An 18,723-nucleotide genomic window follows, 5' to 3' on the forward strand; every position below is an offset into this window, starting at 1 on the left:
TGCTCGTATTAGGGCATTTCCTGACAAGAAACCTTCAGTGTGTCCCCTGCATCTTTCTGTAGCTTTGTCAAAAGAGAAGTTCTCCCCTAGTCTGGTATAAAGCCATCCTGTCCCATCAGAGGCACAGGAAGAAGGACTCCTTAGGTAAAAGGCTACTGTGCTATGCTGACAACAGGACACTCACTCCCTGGTAAGGTCTCCTCTTGCTTTGTAAGGCAGATCACCCATAAATAACATCACCCGTGGGCTTAGAGATGACCCTCGCACCCAAACACCACTGGTGTCTCTAAGGAGTCTAATGCTTGTCCCTGTGTAACAAGTACAACTGCTTGAACTGTACATTACCCACACGGAAAAAGCACACAAGGTAAAGACTGATTAATGAAGAATCAGCACTCTGGTGCAAAAATCAAATCCCACACCAAAGCAGGTCCAGGACACGTGGTGTAGTCAAGGATTAAGCTTGTCTGATAGGGACTGCGACACCAAACGTAAAGTATTTGGCAACAAAGCTAGCGTTTTCTAAGATGCTTGCCATAATGGAAGCTGAACCTCTGCACTTGCACTGCAGCTTTGGCACAGCTACCAGCAACATACTGAAAGTGCAAGATCTGCAATGGAGACAGAACATAAAATTCAGAGAGCTGAAGGTCAGTGAGCAGCCCAAGTTCCTTACCCGGGTTCTGGTTGTAGAAGGGGCCCCCGTTCATCTGGCTCTGCAGGCTGGTCTGTGACGTGATGGAGGGAGGGCGCCGGTACGGCAAAGAGCCGCCGATGGTGGGGGGCGTGTGCCGAGCTGCAGGCCTGTTCATGCTGTAGAACTGAACGGGGTGACCTAGGGTAGGGACAGACATGCATTAGCCAAGAGAAGAACGATGCCTGCCTTCTCCCTACCTGCATTCAATTCCAAACGTTTGCAAAGGTTTCTAGCTCCTTATTTTAAGACAATCTGCATCCTAGGAGGAGTCAGCCACTCCAGCTGCCAGACTGTCACACACCGAAAGTCTCAAGAGCAATGCAGAACATAACTCTCCCAACTGCCTGCACTCAGTCCTGCCTACAAAAGCCAGTAAGAAAACACAAAGGTGTTTAAGCTACAAATCTTCAAAATTAATGAAAATATTACCCGGTTATTTATTTTAAATAACGTATTACAATAACTTCTTGTGAATTTAGTTATTTCTAAACCTGCAAAAAACTCCCTAAAACATCACAGTTCTGCAGTTTAGGAACATACATGTAAAAAATAACTGCAGGCCATTTCCAGGATTCAACGCTGCTACCTTCTGTAACTGAAAAACACAGTACTGCCTATCATAGTGCAATTCAGAAGATATTCAGAGAATCATCTGGGGAGAAGAGAATGTAAGAAACTCCTTGAAGGATGGAATAGATGAAGTCAAACTAAAAGACCTTCTTCAAGGGAGCTGTCAATTAAAACAACTCCTCAGAAACTTGCTCTGTATTTTCATTACTTCCTGTATACAACAGATTGATTGTGAATCCCTGCAAGCAATAACTGAAGCAAGGGATCTTCTGTGCTCACATAAAATTCTCTGGATTTGATACTGTAAATAACAGTAAGCTGGATTAACTATTCCCATATGCATTATTACACTCCACAAACTATTCTGTCTCCACCATTTGTTGTAGAAGCAAATTTGAGAGTTTGCCAGAAAACATGGAGCGTAGGGATGGTCACTGTGGTTGAGGAGAGAAGTAAATAGAGAAACAGAACAAAAGAACACACAAATTTTTTAAAAACTGCATTGTTCTTCATTATGTTTTGCTTGCTTTGCACAACTTCATACTAGGTCAGTAAATAAAAATCCAAGTTGTTTGCTCTGTTACTTGCTTGTAAGAGCAAATACATGAACTACAGTCACATTCCCTCTCCTTTGTACCAGTGTAGTGTTTAATGTACCATCTAAAATCATGCACTCTTTACTGACAAGAAACAGCTAAGAAAAAATCCATTCTATAAAGGCTTTTCCCCATTTTTCCTGATGTGTTTTTCCAATGTGTGTGTGTCTCTGTTACTTAATGTACTTGCAGAAATTGGTGGTGATTGGAGAGAAGGGAGGAGGGAGGGCTAAGAGGTTTTTACAGAACAAAAGCTGTGAGTTCATAAGTGGTAACCTACCCAGTCTCTTCAAATACTGTATTTCAGAGAAGCCATACAAGCAATAAACAGGGAAACAAAAGAACTTAAAAATAGTAACTCACATGAAATGTCTCTTATGAAATTGTGAATGTGAATTTACAGTCATTAAAATATTAATCTTTGCTTGATTTTGACTTATTAAAAACGCAGAAACAACACGGCTTAAGAACTGGGATATTGACAGTGCATCAAAAATGGAAAACTGATTGAGGCCCCATATGCCACAGCTCATCTTCATGAAAGTAGTTTAGACATCACGACCATCTTCTGAGACCAAAATTCACATACTTTAGAAACTTCTGGTCACAATTATGGATTCTAGTGTAAATATCTTCTCATTTTCTATGAGCCACAGCCCTTTAAACTACATGCAATTTCAAGAATGCTTCTGGAACCTGGTGCAATTTTTCACTAAGAGATGAACACTAATAAACACAGAGTTCAGCTCCCACCCCTATAAGCAGCCTCCACCATAATGTGAATCTGGCTGTCTGAGGGAGATTTTAACACTGCAATCCCCTCCTCAAAAGGTGATACAGGACAGTGTTATGGTTGGTGAGTGTGACACTCAGCAACTTCAGCACATGAGAAAATGAAAAGTGTAGCACTAAAAAAAGGAAGTTGCAATATACACCTGAAATATCACATATAAAAACAAAATGCATTAATAATAGTCTGCACAGTAAAAACTTGTATGTTACCTAATACTGGACACAAAACCCCTGCCCTTTTCATCAGTTCATTAAAGGGAGACTTGTCATTTGACAGCATTGAAGGAACCAGTTACATAAATCATACTTTCCCAGATTTACTTTTTTTTTTAAATTGCATTTATGAAAGAGACTAATAAGACCCAGAACTATCAGTGCTGGTTCCCACCAAACATAATTATTCTATGAGGTTCTCAGTATCCAAACAGAAATAAAATTATGATTTAGTAAATTGTATAAACATAAAAATAAAATTATAAAATTAAATAATTGCTGTTCATAAAATCAGCACACCTTGAATTGTCTACTGTAAACATAACCTTATCGTTGGGTATTAGCAGATATTTTCTCGTTAAACTTTTTAAAAAAACTATGAGTCACTGCTGCCGAAGTCACTTTGCAAAGCCTTGGATCATGATCACATCTGGGTTCATCAGGCCAGCAGCTGGAGCAGACACTCACCTGCAGAGGGTGTGGAAGAAACAGCAGGGGGAGTTGGAGAGGTGAAGCCATCAGCAAGGGGCTGAGCTCCTGCAGCAGCAGCAGCAGCATCTGGGGCAGCGGAGGAAGGGGCAGGAGGAGCAGGAGGAGTGGGGGCAGGAGCAGAGGTAGCAGGAAGGGGAGAAGTGCCAGCTGAGCCAGCAGGGGCTAAGTGAAGAGAGGAGGAAGAGGTGGAGTTAATAAGGAGATATGTTAGCAAGGATTAGAGAAAGCCTCTGACTATTCAGTGTTAGCTATTTATTAGCTGCACAGTATTTCAGAATGCACGAGATGAGAAAACAATGGAGCTGTTAAAGAAAGGCTCATTCCTGTGTAGATGGTAAATGGGGGTCAAGCAAATCCACTTCTTTCCAGGTCTGAAGGGAACACAACCCAAAACTTTTCAGTGAAAGCCATTCATGAAAGACATGAAAGATGTCTTTGCATTGTGTTATTTATGCTCCAATCTCTACCGTGGCTGTCTTTAGCTTTTGTATGAATTAGAAAATATAAAGAGGAAACCAAAACATTTCCAGCTCTTTGTTTCAGAAGCATGTATTTCACTGCAAGCCAACTACAGGCTCTTCTTCACTGAAAAGGCTGAGCAAAGGAAAAAGAAGTACTAAAACACTTTCTACTTCTGGAAAAGTCTGGGGCCATTGCATTGAGCAAGTATCTCTGTGCCAATTCAGGCTTGCATTGATTTACTCAAGATTTACTCTGTGCTTGCCTCTCATTCAAATTTTCTAAAAGCATACTTCTATGTATCTGCATAAACAGCCAATGAAAAAACATTTATTTGCTTAAAAGGACAAGGGAGAAGTGTCCCTCAGCCCACTGAAAAAGGTGCTGTGTCCTACCTTGTCACATGCAGGCAGCCAGGCAAAAAATTCTGATAAATTAATACATAAAAGGAACATTACAGCACATCAGACACTCTCAGAGAAGATACTACTTGTTCCAAACTCATCAACAGCAATGAATTCTGGGCTTCCCCCTTGGAGTTTAGGAAACTGCAAAAGCTCAAGGTCAACAGTGAGGCAGAAAGAGGAACAAGAAGTTTCCATTTACCTGGATAGACACTGGGAGGAGATGGCGTGGGAACAGCAATGGGGACACCCACACTTCCACTTCCACTGTTCTCTCGACTGCTGCTCCGACTGCTTGGGTGGCTTCCCCCACTACTGCCGCTGCTGCTGTAAGAAACCAAAGTGACCACGGTGTGAATGTGCTGCTGTTCCTGTTGAGAGCTGAGATCCCCCACAGAGCATCTCATTAAATCAGAGAACTAACAGGGAACAAGGGAAAAGAAACAAGCATGATATAAACCTACACAAAGCCGGGCTTTCCTGAAACTCTCCACTTTGACTACAACACAAGAGATATTTTTTGGGTAAGTTAGCCTTAGTGAACTTGCACAAAAATGAAAGACTTCCAGAACCTTGTTCAAAGCACATCATCCCAGGGTTGTTAAGCCCCTCCAGAGCAAATACAGACCTTTTTCCTATAACTTTAAAACTTACAGAGTGCTTAGACTGTGATTCATATGCTTTCATATGAGACTACTAAAGCCTAAATGTTGTAAGATAGTAAAATTCAGATTTCTTATCTTTTTACTCCACTTGTTTAGCCACCCACAAGTACTTACTATGTTTAAAAAGTAAAGAATTCAAGGAAAGGGCTTAGAGCTATCACATCATGAAACTAACTATCCTAGAGAGAAAGCTAGTCTTCTGCAGAGCCTCTGGCAATGCAGTTTGGCTTTACCCTATGTTTGAAGTTATCAATATCCCCCAAACACTATGCTACAATTTCAGCTATTCAATCTATAAACACTGAAGACTGTAAAAAATGCCAAGTATAAGCATCTAAGCAGCCTTTCAACATCTAGAAGGCAAGTTCTGTATGAAGTCTTCCCCCAGTTTGGTAATCGTTTAGTAAAACAGTATCATGATCTACTTCCTTGAAAGTCTTCACAATCCTAATAATTCCTGACGTGCTCTAAGTGACAGCACTAGAACTGCGGTGGAAGGGGACTAAGTGTAAGATGTTGAGAGGTTCCCTGCTCTGGTTTTGTCAGTGCTCGTTCTCACGAGGCCGATGGGACTGCGGTGCGCAGGGTGCACAGGGAGTCTCGCGGCAGAGGGAGGCGCAGGCGGGGTGCCGTGGGCGCAGTTGGTGTCACCGGGCCGGGCGGTACCTGTAGGTGCGGTTGCGCTGGTTCACCGAGGCCGTCCTGACGGGGCTCTGCTGCGCCGGGGCCATGGTGCGCGTCGGGCTCGGCACGTAATCGTTGGGCACCACCGGGGGCCGCACCGGCTCCAGCGTGCGGTACGGGGAGTGCCGCCTGCACGGCAAAGCACAGCCACAGCAGTCAGGGGAACGCACACAAAACAGCAGCTTCTCACCCTTTCAAAGACAGCTACATACTAATCACGAATGTGGGATTAAAAATGGGCTTCTCCTATGACTTTGCAGTTGTACATCCTATTCTTGTTTTAAAGGTAAGCCATTGTCTTGCACTAAAATAAAGCACCTTGTTCTGTATGTTTACACATAATCACACACCAGCAAGCAGCACTCATCCCACTTCAAGCACATTTTCCTAAGGTCAAAATCAGGTTCATAAGCTTCGCAGGAAAGGACTTTTATCAAGCACAGCACAAATAATTAACGAACAGTGCCACGTACTCATTTTTCAGTAGTTCAGCACCGGCTGCGAAAGCCCCAGCTAATGAGATTTTACTCTGAAGTTTGTGACTAGGTGTTCTGCACTGAGGAAAAGGGTCCTGTTGGGAAGGGCTGATGATGCCCACTGTCTTTTGGCAGCAGCACACTAACATACAAAGACATGCTCAGTATTAAGAGGGTGCAGATATAACACCTCTTGGCCTTTGTGAATGGTTAAAATAAAACCATGAAACCTCTCCCACTACAGAAAAAGACTCTTCCCTCTTTTCCCTTCTGTTCACCCACTCTGTAACTGCACTTACCCAATAGTTCCTTTTCCTGACATCGGTGGACTTGGTGGCTTCTGGGTGGGCGGTGTTGTGCGAGGCAGCCCACCCATCTTCATATTCTGGGTGCTGACCTGCATGGAAGAACGGGGACAAAAACGGCCTTCACTGAGCTCAGGGTCCAGGGGAGAGACACTGAGGTGCCTTTAGCAATTATCTCTAAGGAGGGGAAGGTTTAAACAAACAAAAAAAATTGAGAGGCCATGCGTTTTATATGCAATTTCCACTCTGCTAGAAGTCAAGAGTTGCGCTCAAAGGACTCGTTATTACATAGCGTTTAGAAATTGTACAAAAAAGTGAATTTGCCTTCAGGCTACCACATAAACATTAAATCTCTGAGAATACAAACACTGCACCTAACTGGGCTGAATCTCCCAGTCATCTTTGGGAAAAAGGCAGTTGTTTCACATGGCACTACTGAATGATAAATTTGCAAAAATATTTTTGAATACTGTTTAAAAATACTAAGGCTTATCTAATAAGGCCACAATCTAATGTGATTTATGCAGATATTGAGAAGTCAAAGTAATCTATAAACATGATCTAATAATGTTTTAATGTTTTCACAACTTATAAAAACTTTTAAAGCTATTTACTTTAAATATTAGTTACATATATGTAAACATACAGAGAAAGCTAGTTTGAGAAAAATACAAAGGTTGTTTTTCCCCGCCCCCCATTAAATCTGTAGCAATTTCATCTCTGAGAGTTAATAAATAGATGGACAGGAAGAAAAATATTTAGCAGTGATGTGATATAACTGCGGTTGTCCACTTCCCCTCTGTCAGGTTAAAATACTAATGAAGTAAATTTTACATAAAATAATTTATTCAAACTTCTTTCAAAAACTCATTTGCATTCCTGACTGATTAATCTCGGCATTGTAAACAATTGTTAGCAATGTGCGTTTTGCTTCCCTGTAGTCTGCCAGCCAAGCAAAATCCCCTCAATGCACACGTCCTTACAGGAATCATACACGGTCTGCTTACAAAACAGCTCGCATTTACGGCTGCCTGAGCTATTGCTTAGGCACAGAGGCACTCAGCAAAACTAAACAAGTGTGCTTACATCCCTCTCTGTTCTTCCTGTCATGCTGTACCTCACAGAGTTTCTTCTCTCTAAAACGTAAGTCCTGGCTACTGCCCCACCTCCCACAGAAAAATGAAACAGCAATCAAGGCACTCAAGAGGATTTGCAAACATCATTGAAGGCAAATTACTCCTTCAAAATTTGACTCTAACAACTCACTTAAAACCTTGGCAATGTTTAGATTTGTGAATTGATAAATATTGACAACAGTGTAAAGAGTAATATGTTCAGTGTTCTAATCCACTGAGACTTGATTCTCTGGCTCTAAATTATCCCAGTGCTATCACATTTTCAATCTGTGGGGAGCAAAAGAAAATCCAAGCTTTGGAAGGAGTATTTCATCAGATTCAAAACCAGATGTTTGGATTCAGTTGTGCAAGTGTACTCTGTAATGTCAATTTAAGACAAAATTATTTTGCACGGCATTATAAAGTCCTTTAAGCCAACTCTAAGCAACAAGAAATCTAAAGTTAATTCAAGTGAGGGATGAGGTAAGCACTGAACTACAACTACTTGAAGGGAAAAGGGAAGTGTAAAATGAAATACATTTTATTCTATACACGTAACATTTAAGAAATAGCAAAATCTGAATTTTTTTTTAAAGTTGCAGCACCCCCTGTATTTCCTCTTTCATTAAACACGCCTGTTCCACCCACCTACCTATTCGAATCTTCAAAAGAAACTCCCACAAACAAACAAAATCCACCTTAATTAAATGCTCACTGAATTGTCACGTGCTGTATTTCCAACAGCCCCCTCAGCCTCTGCTTTTGGATGTCTTTAGACGACAGACCAATCCATGTGCTCCTGAATAGTGCATTTAGGGGTTTTAACTGGCTACACTATTGTTCTGATGAGATGATGTAACCGCTGGCTACCACTTTACAGTTAATATAAAATTCCATATATTTAATACAAAAAATGTTACTATTTTAGATACAGTGACTGCAAGAACAAAATCCAACTTCTAGGCATCCCCAGGGCTAGAGCTACATGCAAAGACAGGATGGCTGAGGTGGAGGATGTGGAACATCACACCGGGTACAGCCAGAAGGGGCAGTAACACCCACTACCACAGAACTCCAGTGGTGACTGCTTCATATTTCATTAACACTGCAAATACACAGAGCCTTGACAAAGGATGGGAAGAAAGCTCTAGAAAATGTGGCCAAACAAAAGATGATCCCTTTTTAGCCTAGGAACTTGGCAAAAAGAAACCATCCTTTAAAAAAATAACCTGAAAGATAAGGAAATTCACTGACAATGGTTTAGTTTCGGGGTCTTGGAAATCACTTTGTAACATTGAAATTGCGTGTTCAGAGAGCAAGTAATTTAAATTTACAGGGTTGTCTTCAAATCTGACAGGACTGATGGCTTTAAAATCAGGTACTCTATGTTAAACAACTCTGTACAAGTAACTTCGCCTTTGACTTATCACAGCCAAATAATCACAGAAGAGAAATTTAAAATATACAATTATTTCAACAGTTTTGATCAAAATGGACAGATCCTTGGAAATAAAAGCATGCAAGATGCTAAAATAATCTAAAACTGCATAAATTGATATTAAAACACTGTAGTATATACAGCTGTCTCCTTCTACAGTAATTTCTACTGAGGGGAGGGAAGGAAGGCCATTAATGCCCCCTCTCTTCAAAACTTTACTGTATTGCCTTCTCTATTTTGCATATATGGTTGTAAATACAGTTTCCATACACAAATCCTCACCCACACACATCCCGCTTACAAACATCTAAAAAATGAAGCAACCATCAGAACTCAAGGTCACATTTGCATTCACTGTCAAGTTTAAAAAATCCTTTTTCTGGAGTACGCAGGTATTTGCCAGAAGTTGCACTGTTTCAGACATCATTTCCCTGAGTCTGCACAGCTGGAACTACCCAGATGCAGCTGATTCAATGCGTGTGACAGCAGAGGAACGCATCTGTCTGATGGTGGTTTGTTTGACTGCAGGACCCCATAGGGCTGGGGTGGATTTCTACTTTAAATCCTGCAAATCATTTTAAGAAAATGCACAGCAAAAGAGAGCCTGCAACCAGAAGACAAAGGAGTGTCTATCTCTGCCTTTGCTGACAACTGCACAGTTAACCAGCCAACCGCTGTGTTAACAGGAAAAAAATGAGAGGCAGTAATGACTTGGGCACAGAGCTCAGGAAAAGCCCACAGCTGACTGGTGTAAAAGCAGGAAGACAAGCCTGTAAACAGACAAACAGGACAAGGGTCTGTGCTGAATGCATGCAAGGATTTTTCAAGCATTTTTTTTCCTCTTTCACAGAAGGAAAAAAAAAAAAAAGAAAGTAAGAAAATATTACCATGAGAAGTTGTTGAACACCAAATAATTCTAGTGAGATCTTGTTGTTGTGGTTTGGTTTTTTCTTTTACTTGATACCTTGCACAAGCTTTTAATAATTGAATTAACAAGCACATGCACCACAGAAAAGTATCTTCCACCAAAGCTGCAACTTTGTCAGCACTGGAGCTGGAATTGGAAATTTTGGTGAGGAAGAAACTCCAAAAACTACTTAAAAAGCAGATCCTTGGTAAGTAAGACACCCTAGAAAATGCTCTGGGATCCAGCCCCACAGCAACAGCTGTAAAATGAACTGTAAAGAAATGGATCCCTATGGACCATTCTATTTCAGGAGGGTACAACAGTATTCCATCTGATATTTTCTATCATTGAGCTACAGTTTTAGAAAGGTATCATCTGATGACTTCAAGACACAATACAGCACTGACTAGAGCACTCAGAAAAACCATCCTCTTAAGTTTAATTTTTTAGTAATTAAGACCTAATTGGTCAATTTCTATTTTTGGCCAGTAGTTTTTCATAGATTCCAGTGATTAAAACACCATCTTACGGTCCTACATATGACCAAGTTCCCTTCATAGTTAACATTTTTATCAGCATTGAACATACTGAGTTTCTTTGGCACTCCACTGTATAAGGAATTTGTACTGAAATAAATTGGCTAAAACTGATAAATTCTGCCATTCATTCAATGTAATTCTTGGGAATATTTTCACAAGCAAAAAAAAAAAAAAAATCACTGAGCAGGAAGTGCAGAAATACATAGTTGGGTAAGATACGAGAGCTGGTCTAGAGAGTGCAATAAGTATTTGCATCTATGTCCTGTATTTATACAGACCTGAGGCACTTACCTGCAAGAGCACAAGAAGGATGGGCTTTTTGGGGGCTTGGGTTATTTTTGGCTGGTTGGTTGTTTTTTTCCCCCCAAATCCTGAATACCAGATATTCAACACAATCAAACCTTAAGAGGACCTACTTCCAAAGCTGGACACAGCCAGAAATTTTTAAGTCGTACTTTACATTCACACTCTATTTTCTAGAACTTTCAGCATATCAAAATAATTTTTTGCCCAAAATCTAGTAAGAAAAACTGTCTCGTCAGTGATGATTCACAGATTATATTCAGAAACCTCAGGCAGTTCCTCGACCTTCTTGAGCAATTTTATATCCAATTACAGGGAAAAACAACCCGAGGCTGAATAAAAACTCCCTTCCCATGCCTTGCTTCATCTTGTAAATGGTACAGAGATGATGAATAGATTTTTGGCCCATCATCTGCTACCTCAAAGTAAATGTCTTTTCAGGCTGTGCCCAGCCACTCAAATACTTACTGTGCATGTCTAATCAAACCCTTTGCTTGTCAGCTCATTAACCAGCTTATATGGAAGTGAAATGTATAAATTTCAGCTCTGTTTTGGCAAATCACCACAAGTAGAAGCTTCAGCAAGTGAGCTTACTTGTTTTTACCACATCCACGCAGGTAAAGTAATTGAAGAAACAAATCTGGTGAATACAAAAGGGCTTAAACAATGTAATTTTCAACCGATTTTCCTCTGCCTTGTAACTGAAATTTTCTTCAGAATCTGTTTAAAATTTAAGTTACTCAGACACAGATCCAATGCTACAGTCAGTCAGTTTAATATTATCGCTGTTAGGTAAGGCTAAGGGTTTGTTGCAGTCACGAAAAAGAAATGCAGGCTAAACACTTCATATCCAATCACTTTTAAGTGAAGTAAAATACCCATTCACACAGAACTGGGGTTATTAATGGCTTTTCAGTCTTTTTTCAGCCTGATGCACTGTGACTACAGTGAGACAAAGAATAATTCAGGTCTACTGAGAGATGCTGCAATGCTTTTTGCCTTTTTTGTTTTCTGTTTTAAACCCTCATGTTTTGCCAGTGAGAAGCTGACTGACATGTTTGATTTCTCAAATCAAATTTCTAGTTGGGTTCACTCTAGTAAATAAAGAAATGGGGTTATAACAAAAAATGTTTTCATTCCAAACCTATAAACAGAAAAAGTATTTACTCTGAAAAGCTATAGTAACTTTTATTGCCACTGCAGACTGCAGGTAATGCACAGATATGTTGGTTCATATATAATCTATAATTACACAATTTTAAAACTTTTCTTAGGATAGCCATTACTCGTCTATAAACTGCAACTGCAGAGAGCAACAAAGAAAATCGAGTTTGCAAATTGTTTTTTTAAGAACACTGAGAAAACTGTCATTCAATATTAAGTGTGTCCAGAATAAGACATATTCAACATGAAAGGTTTCTATTTTATGTAAACAGACATTAAAAAAAAAACAGGGAGAAGACATATTTTGCCATTCTCAAATTAAAAGCATGTAAATACTACGTGAGTTGAAATACTGTACACCTCACACACCTTTGTAAAAATAAACTTCAAATGATATATGAGAATTCTCTCATAAATGAAGAGTTTTCCAATGTTATCAGAGATGCTAAATACCTGACTAAAAGTACCATCTGTCCAATTTCCCAGGGACATTGTGGAGATACCTACAGAAATACTTGAGTTTACAGCCAATCTCAGGAATTTGCAGGATATTGTTTTAGCTTTTTCCAAGCACAGAAAATATTTAAAAGTATTTCACGTCAACTTGGAACTTCCTTTAATTAATATACTCCTTCTACATGTTGGCATTCTATGTTCTAAAATACAGCTCCCTCATTACAACTGTGGCACCTGCTACTAAAAAACCTCCATTCCCTCTTTCCCCAAATCAGCTGCACTTCAGGAGGAAGAGATCATCATAAGCAATAAAGGCTATAACCTATCAATTAATATACTATAAACTCCACCATAATATTATGTAACTTAACTCCTTGTCTAATTGATTTGATGCTGTTTATTGCTGCTTCTGCAGCCACTAAGACTACTAACATTTAAAGAATCTGACATACTTCAGCCTGAGTTCTTTGATGAACTATTCATTTCATATTCAACTAAATAAATCCCATATCTTCTTGTTTAACAGTTATTAAGTCTTTTACACAATTATGAAATTTCTGGAAGTTTCCATAGATGAGTGCCTCTGACTATTTAAGCACTGCTTAAATAATAATAAAGTTTCTGAAAAAATTAAGAATACTGCAACTTTAAAAAATAATATACAGATTTGGATTTGTAATAGATCTTTGGAGCCCATTATGTGAGCAATCTCACACTGAAACATGAATCCAAATCAAACCGTAACTTACACCGTATATAGGATAAAAAGAATATTACACAGGGGGAGGCTCATATTCAGCTGCTATCTAGTCCGTGTACACTTTTGTCTACACAAGGCTAGCACAACATCCCTCCCTCATAAATGATCTGCTAGATATGCTGAGGGCAGCTAATATTTTACCATAAAGCTTTTAAAAATAACTGTGTTAACTTCCTTTCATATACACATCAATTTATATCACAAAATGCTTATCCACAATGAGTTACTCAACAGAAGTTCTGCGACACAGAAGGGAGAGTGGGTGTTTCAAACAATCAGCAACATTGGTGTCAATCATCTCCCCGTGTGTAATAATCTCAGAAGAGGAATGGAAATCCAGCCCTGGGGTTTCTTACCTTAAATCTAAGCAACCACTTAATGCATAAATGGAGCAAATAAAAGAGGTAAGGAAAAAAAGCATTGAAAGGTTAGTTGGAACTTCAGGATATGAAGAGAAAGGAAAAAGAAAGAAAAAAGTTAAGCATTCAGCATTAAAAAATAATGTATCAGTAGATCATAGAAAGAGTGGTTAAAGCAGAATGTCATGAACAAAAGATCTTCAAGCTGAAACTTTTAATATACATTGACCACAAAGCCTTGAAATTATTACTTCAAAATTAACATTCAAATTCTTGTAACTGTTTACTCAAGTTCTTACAGTGCTAAAAAAAGGCAGCTTCTTTCAAAATCTATCATGACATCTAGATGGATTAACTGCAGAGATTAATTTATTTGAGCTGTCAAACATGAGCCTTATCAATGAGCCTGAGCTCATTTACATTGTTTACATCATTAGCACATTTACAAGTAGCTGAAATGGAAACTTCTAACATATTAAGCTAAGGTATATTCTTTTCTAGAGAATGCTCTTGGTTAACTTGATGCCATGAGATCTCTATTGAGCAAAGTCTTGTAAGAAGTACAGCACTCTCTATGGACACTGTACCACATATCCACATCTCCTAAAGTATAAATTGGGAAATTACCAACAGCAAAATCTTACTTTAAAGCCTAATGCCAGCTTTTTGACACTAAGTTCTGCATCTTACTGGCACAATATCATACATCTTCTTTCTCCATAATAATTTCTTCTAGAATTACTTGTCTTTCCCTTTGAATGATCTGTTTTCAGTCCAATTCACCTAAATGTATCGTTAAATTTGTTACACTTTCTGCAGCACTGAACAGTAAATATTCAGGTAAATATTTAAATAGTAAAATAAATAATTATTTAAATATTTGGATAAATAGTAGAGCATCCAGAGTGACTGATTTCTTCCATCAGCTTAGGAGAGACCTTGCTCTACTCAAAAGAAACATAATGTGATGTACCGGACAATCTCCTGTCTTTGAGTTTAAAGTTCTGTGGATCAATGAACCAGGATGGTCTCTGCCCATACAGCACCACTGGAAAACCAGGTGCCCTGTACCGGCCACAGGGGTCACTTACACTGCAAGGTCCATCTGCAGAGACCTCAGCAGCACTGCCTGACAACTACAACGCTTTAATGCACACCTCTCTGAAGGGAGCACTTATTTCTTTCCCATTCTCTTGACTAAATAACTCTTTGGCAGGAACAATAGGTTGGAAGACTTTGTAACTTGGGAAACCTTCGAAAAAAATTGAAAGCAAAGCAATCTTTTTCACAAAAAAGATTCTTTAGATTTTTGCAGCACTGTAGCTTCAGGGAGGGAAGATGAGGAGGGACTGCTGGAATGATAACAGAGGCACGTGAATTCTCTCACATCTATTTAAAAACAATAGCGCAGAGCAACCCTTCCTGAACATCATCTTCAAATTTCTGAATGGATAGACTGAGATGCTTAAGGGCCTCCACCACTTCTCTCAGCATGCCATACTGAATCTCTCAGCCAAGAATCCTCCCTTCCATTCCTGTATTATTCTGTCCAGCTTGCCATCCTTCTCAGGGGTTGCAATGAATGTCTGTTGCATCAGCATTCTGCCTGTCCTGAAAACAGGTAATTCTGGACTACTGGAGCAGAAGCCCTTCAGCAGAAAAAGGACAAAGAATGCAGACTGAGGAATCCTGATGCTAACTGGAACTTTAATGCTGTTTATACAACTCCTTTTGAATGCTCACTTAAATGGAAAAGTATCAGCAGCTCAAACAATAAAGAGCTACATATAGGCAAATTTAAAGCTTCTATTTATTTAATTTTTTTCTCTCTGTTCTACAGCCAGAACTGTAATAAACTAATCTGTAGAGACTCAAGCAGAACAAAACCAGGTTCATAAGCACAACTGGCCACCTTTTCCCCCATCAGCAAGAGAGCTGTTCTTTCTTCTGTCCTAAACACAGGATTAACCTGACTGGAACACATTCACATTCTTAAGGACAGCATGACTTCAGGATCTCTGATTATTTTTTCACAAGTACACAACACTTCTTCATTTTCCAGATCTGCATAGTGCATGGTAAATATAATTTAGGTCTATCACAAGTATAACAAATGGATGTAAAACACACTCAAGTCATCATCCATTCGAAGAACTATATTCTTTCAGAAGAACATAACTCATTGCATCTTAGTATGACTCTGCTACATTGAGGTAAGTGGGGTATCAATTATAATGATTTAGAGCCAGTGCTAAATAAGATTGTGCTGCAGAGCAATTAAAAACTATTCTTTAATGAGTTCTAAAATGATGTCCTTAAAACAAAAAGTGATGATTAAAATATTGGCAACAGCAATCCTACAGGTTAATATGCTCCATCCATATCCAGAAGGAGATCTGCTGACCTGCATAAATTAAAAAATTGGTAGCAGATTTTAACACAGATATTTCCTGGTCAAAATTGTAGTTATTAAAGTAGGGTATTCTTTTTTGTCTTTTTTAAAATCTGTTCAGAAGTTGATTTTTGGGTAAGAAATGGGGGAAAGGAGACTTTCCGTTAACAAACAGGATATTTTTAACACTTTAAGTAAAATTACTTGGGAAAGATATTTAAATCAAACTGCTCAGAATTTGAATTTTAAAAGTTAGGTTAAACAACCTATTGCCATTTACATGGCCATCCAAGCAGACAAATCAAACAGGACAACAGAGATAACCTAATCCGGTTACAAGTCAAGCAAAAGAAATTCTGGTGTACTTTGACTGGGAGAAGCATCCTACCTTACTACTACTTAGCAGGTTGACAGATTTGATAGTTTGCCTTGTAAAAATGATATCACTTTGTGTTATTTACCTTTCACTTCCTGGAACTTTAATACTGTCAGTGTTCTCATTTCCGTACTTGTTTTCCTGGCAGCACAAGTTAACAATGAACTCACACCTGTTAAGACTGTGTTTATGTTCAGGACGTGCTTTTCAAATGGCATATCTAACCTCACACATGATATTCCTGCTGCTGTGTACACCTAACAGCCACCAGTTGTGTCTCAGTCTGATCTCTGCCCTGAAATTCCTTTTCCCTAATCTTGGAAGGGAAAACCAGCTGGCTTTAAATGTGGCAGTAATATTCCCACCCCTAAACCCCACATGGCACACAAGCTGTAGAGTGCTCCCTTTAATAAAGAGCATCACTGTGTTTGAGCATAACTGACCCTAGCAGAAAGAAGAAAAGGGAGCCCCTAACACTTCCCATGCAAGCCCTTCCTTTGCATGAGCGTCCAAGTAAACCAGTGGCAATTACAGCTGGATCACACCCTGTGGTGCTAATTCAGGCAGAAAAGTGATGGTCATTAGCCCTTCAGTCCCCACACATACCCCTGGCAACTGACCCAAACAATAATAGCAGCATCACACAAGTTGATATTCAGAATCAGTTTAAAAGGTGAGACTCACAGTCCCAATCAGAAATCAGATTCAGTGAGTTTGCAACATTTAGAAACACTGGGGCAAAAGAAAGGGAAGGCAGAACTGGAAATCAGACAGGACTCCTCTCATGTTTAGAGACACATTGTCCAGGGAAGGAGAAACTGGTATATCACCATGAAAAGCATCAGGTTATTTTGAAAATATACAAAGACAATGAATTTGCAGTTTGGCTGTTTTAACAATATCACCTACCTTCACTCCATGTCCAATATCATCTAGAATTGTATAATCAATAGGTTTCCTGATGTAGCGAACTGGTCGCTCCAAGTTAGCTGGTGCAATGATTTTGTGAGTTCTTGAGGTGTTTTTGTTTGTAGTCAAGATACCAATTTCTCTTCTAGCAACTTTCTCTTTGTGAATGTCCACCGTCTACAAAAGACGCAGTGTATTTACTAACAGTGGTATGCATTGGAATACAGAGTCAGTATAAAAAAAATCAAATCAGTTCTAATGTTTCAAAGATCTCTACACTGTACTAAGCATATTCCTACATAGACTTGATTACATCATTTCTTCAACTTACTGCTGAATTTACCACCTCTAAGGCCACACTAATAGCTGGGGGTTCATTGGGATTTTTGTTACCCTCATTCTTTCAGTTTCACAAAATTCCTTCTTCTTTCGGTTCTTAGTAGTTTGCATCAATTTACTGATACGGTTTTATAGGATTCCTTCGCTTATCCTTTTTTATTTTACAACTGCTCTCTAAGCTTGTCCTTGACATAGGCTCCAACTAGATGAAGTGTAAGAATCCCTTCCCAAACCTTAATTTTAAGACATGAAAAACAAACCACAAGCAGGTTTTCTTACACTGTAAAAGTTTGTTAAATTAGCACTGATAATCCTATGACAGAATAAAATTTCACTTAGACAAATCAAGAAAGTATTTTGGTCATTACAACTCACTCATCACAAACCAATGATTAGATTTTAGAATGTGTTCCATACTAATCCCCAATAAAGTCAAAGGTTAAGCCCATTGCCTTCCCTTTGGATGCCTAGGGCCAACACTGGAAATCCCTCCCTCTATATACTAAAATCACACAGGAGAATCTTTGGTGTAAGACAAAGTCTTGCTGAAAATTCATTGCCTAAAAATACATACATGAATCTTGTTAGGTAACAAGAGTAAGAAAATCCTACCAGAAGTCCACTTATCTCTTCCAGGAAAATATAATCTCTTAAATCATGGGCCATGGAGTTCCTTGTCTTATTTAAACCAAAAATAATTGCTTGTTCACAAAAGAGCTTTCAATATAGGAAATTTGCTAAACTATGAACAAAAGTTTTAGCTACAGGATAAAAAACAAAAGTAAAAACAGCCAGAACCACCACCATAAGGATTTCTAAACACTCACAGATTTCTTGTTGCCACTTCAGTGATTGTGAATGGCACCAGAAACACTTTTCGGTTTTGAACCAGGCTTTGCAGTAACTGGGGAACAGGCACAAATGAGAACTCATTTTCATAGAAAACTTTTGTCTATTTTATTTTTCTGTGGGCAGGCACTGGGGCAGTGGGGTTGGCTACACTGTTTTACCCTGCTGTTTGTGCTACTGATAGCAAAACAAGCGAATGGAACCTGTGCTACCTTGAACAATCATCACATCCTTTAAAATTACAAAAAAAATTTAGAAACCCCAACCAACCCCCAAAACTACTTCCAAGAAGGTGTTTCTTTGCATTATTTCCAGGGAAGGATTTCCACAAATACCTGGGGCATTATATGTGAGCTTACAGTACTATCATCAAGATTACCTAGTATTTCCCAGCAATATATTTTCAAGCTTTTGTAACTTTGCTAAAATTAAGCACTAACTACAGCTTTGTCATGTACATCTAC

General features: G+C 39.0%; 1 protein-coding gene across 7 annotated transcripts in view; it reads right to left on the reverse strand.

The window, feature by feature from the left end:
- ABI2 (abl interactor 2) overlaps positions 1 to 18,723 on the reverse strand; it is a 66,131-nt gene that overhangs the window by 13,774 nt on the left and 33,634 nt on the right. For 2 of the 7 annotated variants that reach the window (XM_063400379.1, XM_063400376.1), the window contains exons 3-7: positions 17,072 to 17,248; positions 6,348 to 6,445; positions 5,555 to 5,701; positions 4,426 to 4,547; positions 677 to 835 (exon numbers count right to left, since the gene is read on the reverse strand). In XM_063400379.1, the coding sequence (XP_063256449.1) occupies positions 677 to 835; positions 4,426 to 4,547; positions 5,555 to 5,701; positions 6,348 to 6,445; positions 17,072 to 17,248 (703 nt within the window). Of the gene's footprint in view, positions 1 to 676; positions 836 to 4,425; positions 4,551 to 5,554; positions 5,702 to 6,347; positions 6,446 to 17,071; positions 17,249 to 18,723 lie in introns of all 7 variants that reach the window. The other 5 variants (XM_063400375.1, XM_063400378.1, XM_063400380.1 and 2 more) reach the window with 3 other exon arrangements.

The sequence above is a fragment of the Prinia subflava genome, chromosome 6 (genome assembly GCF_021018805.1).
Source record: "Prinia subflava isolate CZ2003 ecotype Zambia chromosome 6, Cam_Psub_1.2, whole genome shotgun sequence".
NCBI lineage: Eukaryota > Metazoa > Chordata > Aves > Passeriformes > Cisticolidae > Prinia > Prinia subflava.